Source organism: Phycodurus eques, chromosome 3, assembly GCF_024500275.1.
Source record: "Phycodurus eques isolate BA_2022a chromosome 3, UOR_Pequ_1.1, whole genome shotgun sequence".
In the NCBI taxonomy this organism is placed as follows: Eukaryota; Metazoa; Chordata; class Actinopteri; order Syngnathiformes; family Syngnathidae; genus Phycodurus; species Phycodurus eques.
The window spans coordinates 5,158,916-5,169,501 of NC_084527.1; the positions used below are offsets into that span (position 1 = coordinate 5,158,916).

Below are 10,586 nucleotides of genomic sequence, written 5' to 3' on the forward strand. Positions count from 1 at the left end.
TCTTGGTGTGTGTGTGTGTGTGTGTGTCCCCCACCCTCTTGTCGATGCCGGTTCAATTGAAAAGCGCAGTGGTAATTAAATTCCAGCAGGGGTTAGGGGCAACTGTGCAGTAGTGTACTGCCAAAGGGGTGGGGGCGGGCGGGGTGGAAGATTGGAGGCGGTGAAGTTCGCTGAACATAAAGATGACACAATTCAAGGGGACAGAAGGGGCGCCAGGCGAAAAGAGAGGGTGGCTGACAAATGTCCTTTATTCACGTACAACGCGCTACTTAATCTTCGTGGCATTTCAGGGGAGAAAAGATGGAAATTCAAAAATTTCTAAATCCTAGAATGACCTTTTTCACCAATCGGGAATATTGCAAACAGATCCATCGTCTGTATGCGCAGCATTTGCAGTATACTTGTGATGTTTTTTAGCACGAGAAATGTTAGGAAGAACTAAGTATTAAAAGATGTTTTAGCTGAACGTAAAAATGTACAACTCAAATCTTAGTCACTTTCATAATCATTTTTAGACTGTAGAATCAAAAGAGTGCAACGCTGCACTTCAGCAATTACATTACAATTAGTAATGGGCGCTCCATTAAAGATGAATTTGTGGAACTCTATCGCCATCAAGCGGACAAAGTTTGCTACACACGATTATGAGTCAATGAGATGCAAAATACACATTCAGTCCACTTTTGCTCAGTGGGAAAATGTTCCTCGGTTCACTGCAGCGGTTGACCATAGCTCAAGCCTTGTGAAGCTCTAATAAATTCACCTGCACATCCATGGTCACGGTGACATCTCAGTAACGGTTTAAGATCTCTAAAATATTCTCCTTTACAGAGAAGGGGGAATGCACTTGGACACCAGGCCCGCCAATACTTGTTTCCCAGCAGTCAAAGTCGCAGTCTTTCAAGTCCTGAATTGTACTCTGGATTACGACAGAGTCCGTTTCTACAAAAAAAAAAAAAATAATAATAATAATAATAATAAGTCAAGTCATTATTGTAGATACTGAGAGAGAGGACATAAAATGATATGAGGAAGCAGTGAGGAGTACATATAGGAAACCCGTTTATTGTGGTGGATACGTGCCGAACCACCGGCAATAGGCTGACAGCAGGGCCAGCTAAAGACCGATTTGTGTATGTTTTTAACTATTCTTCTGGCATTTAATAAACGGGCTCAAAGGTGCTTCGTCATATTATTGGACTGTATTTTTGCTGGGAACACTGTATATCATTTTCAACCCCGATTCCAATGAAGTTGCGACATTGTGTTAAACATAAATAAATAATAACAGTCGTGTATTCAATTAAATATTAGTTGAACAAGATTTGCAAATCATTGTATTCAGTTTTTATTTATGTTTAACACAATGTCCCAACTTCATTGGAATTGAGGTTGTACTAGATATTATGGAATGTCTGGCATTTTCCAGACAACTAACTACTGACAACTACCGACCTGGTCTTAGAAGAGTGATGCCACAGCCCCCTCCCCCTGCGCCTGTTAGCTTGCTGTGGAGACCCCTGGCGAGCGTGACCCGACACAAGGTGTCCAGGGCAGGGTGTCCCACCCCCATTATATTCAAAAGATGTTGGTTGATATCAATGAGCTCCTACAAGTACAAAACAGACAAAAAGAAAAGCTTCTTATCAGGTAATAGTGATGGAGATACGAGATGCTTCAATTAATGAAATTATTCTAACATTCGATCTGAGTTTATTTTAACTTGGGAGGTTGGGCTTTATATTCGTACCTCTAAAACATTGTAGTGCTCTCCTGTGATGGGCTCACAGGTCATCTCGAAGAGGACTTTCTCACAAGTGCAGGAAACGGCATCAACTGATTCGAGCACAGAGGTCAAAATAGTGGGAAACTATGGGATTGGAGGAGGGGAAAAAAGGTTGTCACCATTCGCTTCAACTAAACGCAGATGTTTTTTGTTTTGTTTTTTTGAATATGGTGATAGATTGCTCATTATAAAAGAAAAACAAAACAGGTTAATCTGTGCTTGGCTGACTACAACACTGCCACAACATGGAGGCTAAAGTGTGCACAACTACTGCTGTCGCCAAGGAAACAGCACACACAGGGGTACTGGCTAAGAGTTTAATTTTAATATTTTATGACAGCGCTCAACACAAGGCTCTGGAGTATGGGCCATACAAAGGAAATGCCTGTGATATTAATTATGACATCAGCAGGTAACGTATCGGGGAGGAGAAAACATTTCGTACCTTGTTAATTTTGTCCTTCACCTTGGCAACAAGTACCTTTGTGCTACGTGGCACTTTAGTGTTAGTGAGGAGGATTCTTAATAATGGCACCCTGGAAGTAAAGCAAAACACAAAAAGAGGGTTGAACTAAATTTCTTCTTGGTCTGCCCTGCTGAGACGACAATTTATCCCCATTGATATTAATGCTGAGAGAAAAATATGTGCTGTGATTTTATGAAGCCACTCTGTGGAGTTTAATCAGTGTCACTACCTGCTCAGTGGTATTATCGTCCCGGCCAAGAACCTCAGCATGCCTCCTGCGCGGAAACAAATCAGTCATTAAGGCGATAATCATCTGACGATAATGAACACTGGTGCTGCAAAATAATACTCCAGTGATTCCATTAAAAGAGTGTCCATGGAGGGACAAAAGGGTCAGCACAATAAGTGCGATAGCATATGCGAGGCCTCACCCCATGTCCCTACAGCGTTGTCTACTCCAGAAGGATTACCATGGATGACCATCTCGCCTTGGAAGGCCCAGCTGTTGATCAGCTCCAGGTCCTCCTGACACCACCTGCAAAGGTTATTCTCATTATTTACTCTGATAATCTGACAGACCAAATCACTGGGATGATGGAGGGAATGGGAATAAAGGGTTGTTTCGTGACTAACAATAAGACAATACTGTAATAAAACTGTATGTCTGTGACAATGCATATAAACATTTATTCATTAAAAAAATCTATTCTTTTAATCTTCTATTAACAAAACAGGCTTGCATCTTTCTAAACGCCAAAAGGGGGCGGGCGACTTGACTTGCTACAAAAATAAAGTAGCGAGAAGCGTTTGCACAAACGAAACGATTACTTCATTACCTCAGTCAAAAAGTGTATTATATTTACAAAAAATACAATGAAACAAATCTAAAGTATTTTTCAATATATGACTAGGGTTATCTTTTTGTCTCATCATCTTTACCCTTAATATAAATGACCATGTCATGATACATGAATGTCATGAATTCAACTCTTTTAGTTAAACGCATTTTTGGGTATTCAACACAAATGTGGTATGTAGAAATAATAATAATTAATGCCAATTCATTTTATTTGTAGGCGCCTTCCGGGGCACTCAAATATGAAGTATTGCAGCGTGGCTAGACGGCTGTGATCACATACAGTATAACGTCATTACCTGGCAGTGTGGTCCCCCTCTTTGAGAGGAGCGGGCATGGCGCCACTTGCACAAAGCAGAGCTGCTGCTAAACACACAGAGTAGGCTGCACTCGAACCCAGTCCCGCACCAGTCGGCAGCTCTGACCACACGGACAGTGTCAAGCTTGGCAGCTCGCTAGAAGTGGAGGAAACGAAAGTTGTTGCTTTGAATCAATGTCCGCTTATGCAAGAATGACATTAGCTGACATGTCACATACAGTCGAGAGTGGATACAAATAAGCTCGTCTCCTGTATGTGTCGTGTGTTTAATATTGGTTCTGTTCCAATTAGACAGAGAGAGATCTAGTTTAGAAATACAAAAATATATTGTGAACAACTGAATGCATCGTACCCTGATCCAAACAGGGCGAGGTAGATGTAGAGGAACGCCAAGGTGGCCATGTCACTTGCATCCAAGTTTCCATTTGCTACCCCAACAAATTCACGTAACCTCTTCACACGTTCAGTATCTAGACGTTTTACCTCCTCGTGCTGTCCTGTGAAAAATCAGACGAGAGGTCCAACATCAATAGTAAGATGACAGTGTTCATAATGGGACAATAACACAGCGTGCAGATTGTTTACCATAAGATTGTGAGCAGGATAGGACAATATCAAATGTTGAGGAGTTTGTCTCACTACAATTTCTCTTCAGATTATGTGATGCAATAGCAAAATAATGTCATTGGGAACATTCCTTACCGCATGAAAACGGTATAATCTCCTTCAACTCGGCCGCATCCCAGCAGAGGAAGGTGTCAATGTTTGGGAGGTTGATGCAAACTTTACCGGTGTGGGTGGCTTTCAACTTCAAGTATGTTCTCAGATTCAAACTCACAGCAAGTGCAACCTGTGATGCATCAACAAAAGCGAGTAAATTGGTCATTGGTCAGCAATAGTTAAAAATATGAAATGAGGGATTAAGTCCTATATTTAAATGTAGTTGTTACGAATGCATCGAGAACATTATTAGGAGAAAACACAAACGTTTAAATGGCTGTGTTATAATCAGCCTGTTAGTACTTTGATTCATTGCCAAATTACCTTTCCGTGTACAACTGCGTGCTCTCCGTGAAGAATTGCCTTTCCTGGAGCAGATATGATGCATTCCTGAACACGCATATTTTCACAAGGAAAAAAAAAAAAAAAAGTCTTTAAAAAAACAGCTAGATAACCTGTGAAACCAAATACCTATCTTAGCCACATCAAGCTAATGCTAACGCCTTAAGAGACGAAACAGTTGACAATATTGGTACTAACGCTTTCATTTATGTCAACGAACATTTGAGGACGTTCGTACAGTAATGTGCGTAAAAAGCAACTGTCATGAGACGGGTTGGGTCTCAGTGGGCTAAAATGACGCAGCCAGCTAGCATTGCGTTAAACGCACAGCTGACTATACCGAGGGGGGCCCAAGACACGTTTGGCAAATAATACCCAATCAGCTACAAGGCAAGCAAGCCTTGTTATCTTTTTAACCAATCAGCATGCGTGTTTCTGCGCACCACGCGGTGAGTTATCCAATCTTGCCATAACATGAAACGCCCATGATGATCTACGGAAAGTTCGATAGGACAAAAGGACTCCAATGCGATGCTGTATAAAAATTAAACATGGCTTTGTTTTTTAGCAACCCTTCGCTTTGGTCGTGTGTTAAAAGGACTGCCAGAAAATTGAGCGACAGGCAGACAAGGGAAACGTCGTTCCTTTGGAGAAGGTTGTACGACTTAGTGTCTGCTTATATTACATATTCCCTCAAATACCATTCACGTAACTTTAGCCTTCGTAATGAATTGTGTTTGAATGTAGATGTGAAGAAGCTAAAGTCTGAAAGATGAATTTAGATAAGCACCGGATGTCGTAATTATGCCTTATTTCTATACTCCTGTCATCTTTACAGTTACGCCACTGATAGAGACAATAGTGTGCCCAAAATCTACACCAAAACAGGCGACAAAGGTTGTTTTTATTGCAACTTGAGAATAGTGATGCGTCACTGATGTACATCCTAATGTGGTTGTTTGTTTCACCTTCTAGGCTTCTCAAGCACATTTACTGGAGAAAGAAGACCAAAGGAAGATCATATTTTCGAAGCTTTAGGAAATACAGATGAACTGTCATCAGCTATAGGGTAAGGATCTGTTACTTATCTTCCAGTCAGAAGCTACAGTAGGCACACCTTTTGCCCACCACATTGATCATATTGTATTGATTGTTGCAGCTTGGCCAGAGAATTTTGCATTGAGAAAGGCCACACGTTCACACATCAGCTGGATAAGGTTGGTTTACTCTTATGTCACTTCTTTAATCAGAATCAGAATCAGAATCATCTTTATTTGCCAAGTATGTCCAAAACACACAAGGAATTTGTCTCCGGTAGTTGGAGCCGCTCTAGTACGTTAACAATTAGTATTTCTATTTTTGTTGTGAACCAACCAGATACAGTGTGTTTTGCAAGACGTTGGCTCGAATATTGCCACTCCTCAGTCTTCTGCAAGAGAAAGTCATATAAGTAAGTGCAGGTGTTTGCTGTTTAAGTGAGTTAGTGTGCATTCTATTCTAAATTCTGTACATTTTCTGTTCGTAAGCTCGAACCAAATTCACTGGAACGCCAATATCGGACTTGGAAGGTTGGATCGATGCATTCACAGAGGAACTCCCCCCTCTAACCAACTTCATTTTACCTGTAAGCCCAATTACACATCTAAAAGGTCTGTGCGTGTTTTGTTTTTGGTTTTTTTAACGTGCATCGTCACACAGTCTGGAGGAAAGAGCAGCGCAGCTTTACACATCGCTCGGACAGTCTGTCGCAGAGCCGAGCGCAGGTGAGTTTCAGCACTTTTTTTTTGTAACCAACATGAATAACTTATTCTAATGGCTTATCTGTGTGTTTCTATTACAGCGTTGCTCCAATCGTGCGCTCCGGGGAGGCCAATCCAGATGTTGCCAGGTTTTTAAACAGGTAATTATATTGCTCTAGTCTAGAAGACATTTGTAGCATGCCTTCTTTGAACATAAATCTCATTGCTTTAACATTTTCCACACAGATTAAGCGACTACCTTTTCACTGTGGCCAGATACGCTGCCCTAAAAGAAAACAACAAGGAGATAATCTACAAAAGACCCGAATAATGCTTGATTATAATTCAACAGTACATTCATCTGCAGATTTTATAAATAAACATGATCAAAAAATGTATCTCTGTGCATTTTTATATCAAGCTTTCAGTGAGAATATACAATTTTTCAAAATCAACATCCACTTACAACATTACACGTCTGAAATTCATTCACTCCGAGTCTTCGGCCATGATATGCAACGACATAGTAACTTTCTCATCTCGATCAATGTACCGCCGCCTCCCTCTCTGGATGTTCTGCTTTTTTTCCCTGATTGTTACATTACAATGAAGTCTAAAAAGAAACATGGTTCCAGTTTGACCCTCCCACACAAGTCACAGGATTTGGCACCAGCCTTGGCTCTTCCAGGACAGACTGCTGGCCCACGTCATGAGAGACAGATTGCGCTCGTCGTAAGGTGGATAGCGCAGGGAGGTGACACACTCCAAGCGCGTGCTTCTTAGCAGACATGACTTCCTATGAGAGAAGGTATCAAAGCTGTAGCGCCCATGGTAGGAACCGGTTCCACTACCACCTGCCCCCAAAACAAACAGGTCACACATTTGATCCGTTCACATTATTTCCTAAACACATCCAGTCTGGCAACTTACCGACTCCACCAAAAGGCAGAGTCACTATCAGACTCTGCAGGGCGCTGTCATTGGAACAAAAGCTTCCACTTGTCGTTTCATTCATGACGCTTGAAATCACCTGCATTGTCAGAACCATCAACCCGTGAGAAAAGGAGAACCATGTGGCCATTGCAGAATGTACATAGTGGAACCTAGCAACCCTAATAATATCCCTAAGATTGTACAATTTAGAATTCAAGCCCATGCCTGAAACGTCACAATTTAAAGAGTTTGAACTGCCACACCAGGGCAGCAAAACAGTGATTCTCAAATTGGGGGACTTGATTTTTATTTATTTATCAAGGAAAATATCTGAAAAATAAAATGCATGTCCAACCGTGATTCCATTCTCTATTTCTGCCTCATACCTTGCTGTTGTTGGAATACACATACACACAGAGGGGTTTCTCTTGTTTGTTGATGAAGGCAATCGTCTCATCCACGTTGTTTACAGAGAGAACCGGAAGAACTGGACCAAAAATATCATGTTGCATGATAGGGTCTGACTCGTCCACCTCTGTCAAAATGGTTGGGGCTTTACACAGAACAACAATAGTTCAGTCAAAACATTTTTGAAATGATCCAGTTTTATTTGTGTGTGGGTTCTTACCAATATACTTCTCTGCCTCTGTCACCTTTCCACCCAAGGCCACCTTTCCAGATCTCCACAACAAGTCTTTCGTACGGTTAAAGCTCTCCAGATTGACCATGCGGCCGAAGCTGCTGGATTCTCTGGGATCCGAACCGTAGAACCGCATCAGGCAGCACTTCAGTGCCTGGACCAGACGGGTTTTTACATCCGAATGGCACAGGATGTAGTCAGGGGCCACCAAACTCTGTCCGGAATTGTGAAAGCGGGCCCAGGCAATGCGCTGGGCTGTGATGGTAACATCACAGTGTTGGTCTACGTAACATGGATTCTTGCCACCAAGAACAAGGGTGATCGGTGTCAGACACTGAGCTGCAGCTTGAGAAATTTGAATTCCTTCATCTCTGGTTCCTGGAATTTAACAACATTACTACATTGGGTAAAAATGCCGTCGATGATTCGAACGAAGGTAGAAGGATGTATTGCGTCGCTGCGAATATTCTTACCAGAAAAGAAAACATGATCAAATTTTAGTTCCACAATGTCAGCCAAGTCATTGATGCCGGCAAGAATTACATGGAAGCATTCCTTGAGGAAAACAAGAATTGTAGATCATTACATATTGTCAGATTGTTCTGCAAAACAAAGTTGAAATGTATCATGATGAAATGCCAAAACTAATCAGAACCATGTTCTCACACTTGAAACTGTGAGAGATATGAATTTAACCATAACTGTTTCCAACTATTTACAACTACACCGCATCAACAGAGAGTGGTCTTACATTTTTGGCCCTCTCATAGCTAATATTAGAAAAAGCTCAGTATGTTGAAGTGCAGTAAAATCACAAAAACATCAATCAACATGTTAAATAGAATACCTTTCTGACATTGTCATTCAAAACAGAGTTATTTTCTTTGTAAGGTCAAACTTTTGACAACTCTCATCAGCTGTATTCAGTCAATTACAGCCCTAACGAGAAACGTGCACAGCATACTGTATCCGCAGTGACATTTTCAAACGATTCTTAGAATAAAAACTTTCAGGTCGAAGTGACAGAGTAATTTTGCAGCTGTTAATTGCTGCCAAATGTTCCTGCAAGCATAGTGACAACTCAATTGTATTTATAGAACACTTTATATATAAAAAAAAAAAAAGCAGCAGACACAAAGCGCTGTACTTAAATAAAACATTGAGCATGAAAGTCTCGTGCTTTGTTGTGACTGCAAGCCTACGCACATTGTCCAAATAGGAGGGGATGAGACGATGGAGAAGTGCTGCGGTGTGAGCCGTGCACACAGAAGGACTGATGATGGCACAGTTACCTATACAACAAATAAATCATGAGTGTTGGTAAAATGCACTCGACTATGTCTAGCGTGGATCTACCTGCTGCAATGGCTCCCACCAGTGGCACCAGGCACATTTGGACTGGACTGCACCAGGTCCCAATGACAAGCACGACCCCCAAGGGTTCGTTTACCATCAGACACTCATCCAGAGTGGTGGACTGAGCCAAACAGACGTGTTCAAAGTTAGTCGTTAAAACTGGGCAATGAGTCAATCAGTCCACATGTGGAAAACACAGTTTAAGCCTTGAACTGAGCAACTTGCACTGTTAATCTTCTTTGACAAAAGAATGTACCGCTTTGTAGCAATCCCACGGAATGTTCCTCACCAAAAGGTTGCGATTCAATAATAAACCCAATAAAGATTTTCATAACAACAAAACGGTCTCACCAGGTTTCTTTCCACCTGCTGTGGCTGCATCCACTTCCTGAGGTTGCTGATTGCATACAGAGCCTCATTTTTGACCAGAATCAACTCTGACACGACAGTCTCAAATCGTGGCTAGTTCAAGACAGATTTCAATACATTTTTAATTAATTGAAAGTCAGTAATCACTTCTTTTAAAAAAATAAAAAATTTTTTTTTTAAACAATCACAAGCCCTCACCTTGTGAAGGTCCCTTCTGAGAGCATCCACAAAGTCGCACTCATGTTCCTCCAGCATTCGCACCACAGCCTCCAGCTGGGCCAGCCTAAAGTTCTCCTTGATGCTGCGCCTGGCTTGGAAGGACACCCGGGCTCTCTTGAGCAGATCCTCGTACTGCAGAGGGTACGTCTTCAAGCATGGCTCGCCTAGCCTGGTCCTTCAACACCCAAAAGTCATTTATTATCTCATCATCATCATCATCATCTTTCAGGCTACAGTCATCCACTCTACCTTCTGCACGTTAAACGGCCATTCCTTTGACATGCAGAGCAAGCCTTTCCTTTTGCACTCATGTCTATTTTAGCAAGCTCACCAGTGCTGGACTTCCTCATTGTAACTGTTAAGCTTGTGAAGTAAAAGCCCCAGTAGCAGAGGGCATAGCGAAAATCCTGGTAAAGCCCCCCTGCCTAGTCAGGTGATGCGCATAACTAAAGGTCTGCATCAAAGAGAGGTCAGCCACAGTGAGCATCACATGCCTCGAACTCACCCGCCACCGAACCGACTAAGGAATTAAACCTTAAACTCACCTTCGTAGTGATTTGAACCAACTGGAAGGCGAAGGGCTTGGCGGGCTGCTGCTCATGGTTTTTACTGAACTTCTGAGCTCTGTGGGCCTTTCTTGAAGGGCGCCACAGTGCACGAGACTGAGTGGGACATGTGCATTTACAGCTAAATCCATCACATTGTTTAAGAAAAGCTCCCAATGTGCTTCTCAGGAGTCATTTCCAATCTAGCAGCCTTCTGTTTTTAGATTTAGTTGTGTTTGCAATGCAGTGTTGTGCTCCCACACAGCAGGTGCTTGCAATCAGACATGATTGACTTG

General features: G+C 42.0%; 3 protein-coding genes across 3 annotated transcripts; 1 reads left to right on the plus strand and 2 right to left on the minus strand.

The window, feature by feature from the left end:
* Positions 1–206: 206 nt before the first annotated feature.
* mvk (mevalonate kinase) lies at positions 207–4,828 on the minus strand. The gene is made up of 10 exons (XM_061673317.1): positions 4,472–4,828; positions 4,130–4,277; positions 3,780–3,924; positions 3,408–3,563; positions 2,684–2,787; positions 2,482–2,527; positions 2,232–2,322; positions 1,751–1,870; positions 1,456–1,609; positions 207–942 (listed from the first exon to the last, which is right to left on the minus strand). The coding sequence occupies exons 1-10, from the start codon at positions 4,547–4,549 to the stop codon at positions 791–793; spliced, it is 1,194 nt and encodes a 397-aa protein (XP_061529301.1). The 5' UTR covers positions 4,550–4,828; the 3' UTR covers positions 207–790.
* Positions 4,829–4,997: 169 nt separating this feature from the next.
* Positions 4,998–6,624, plus strand: mmab (metabolism of cobalamin associated B). The gene is made up of 9 exons (XM_061673318.1): positions 4,998–5,144; positions 5,328–5,386; positions 5,465–5,558; positions 5,649–5,706; positions 5,867–5,939; positions 6,016–6,113; positions 6,188–6,252; positions 6,330–6,389; positions 6,475–6,624. Exons 1-9 carry the CDS (start codon positions 5,041–5,043, stop codon positions 6,557–6,559), a joined length of 696 nt encoding a protein of 231 aa, XP_061529302.1. The 5' UTR covers positions 4,998–5,040; the 3' UTR covers positions 6,560–6,624.
* A 66-nt stretch (positions 6,625–6,690) lies between these two features.
* Positions 6,691–10,095, minus strand: aldh3b2 (aldehyde dehydrogenase 3 family, member B2). The gene is made up of 10 exons (XM_061673319.1): positions 9,995–10,095; positions 9,725–9,920; positions 9,509–9,619; positions 9,158–9,278; positions 9,008–9,093; positions 8,275–8,356; positions 7,790–8,179; positions 7,548–7,714; positions 7,159–7,258; positions 6,691–7,082 (listed from the first exon to the last, which is right to left on the minus strand). The coding sequence occupies exons 1-10, from the start codon at positions 10,093–10,095 to the stop codon at positions 6,883–6,885; spliced, it is 1,554 nt and encodes a 517-aa protein (XP_061529303.1). The 3' UTR covers positions 6,691–6,882.
* Between the last annotated feature and the right edge of the window lie 491 nt (positions 10,096–10,586).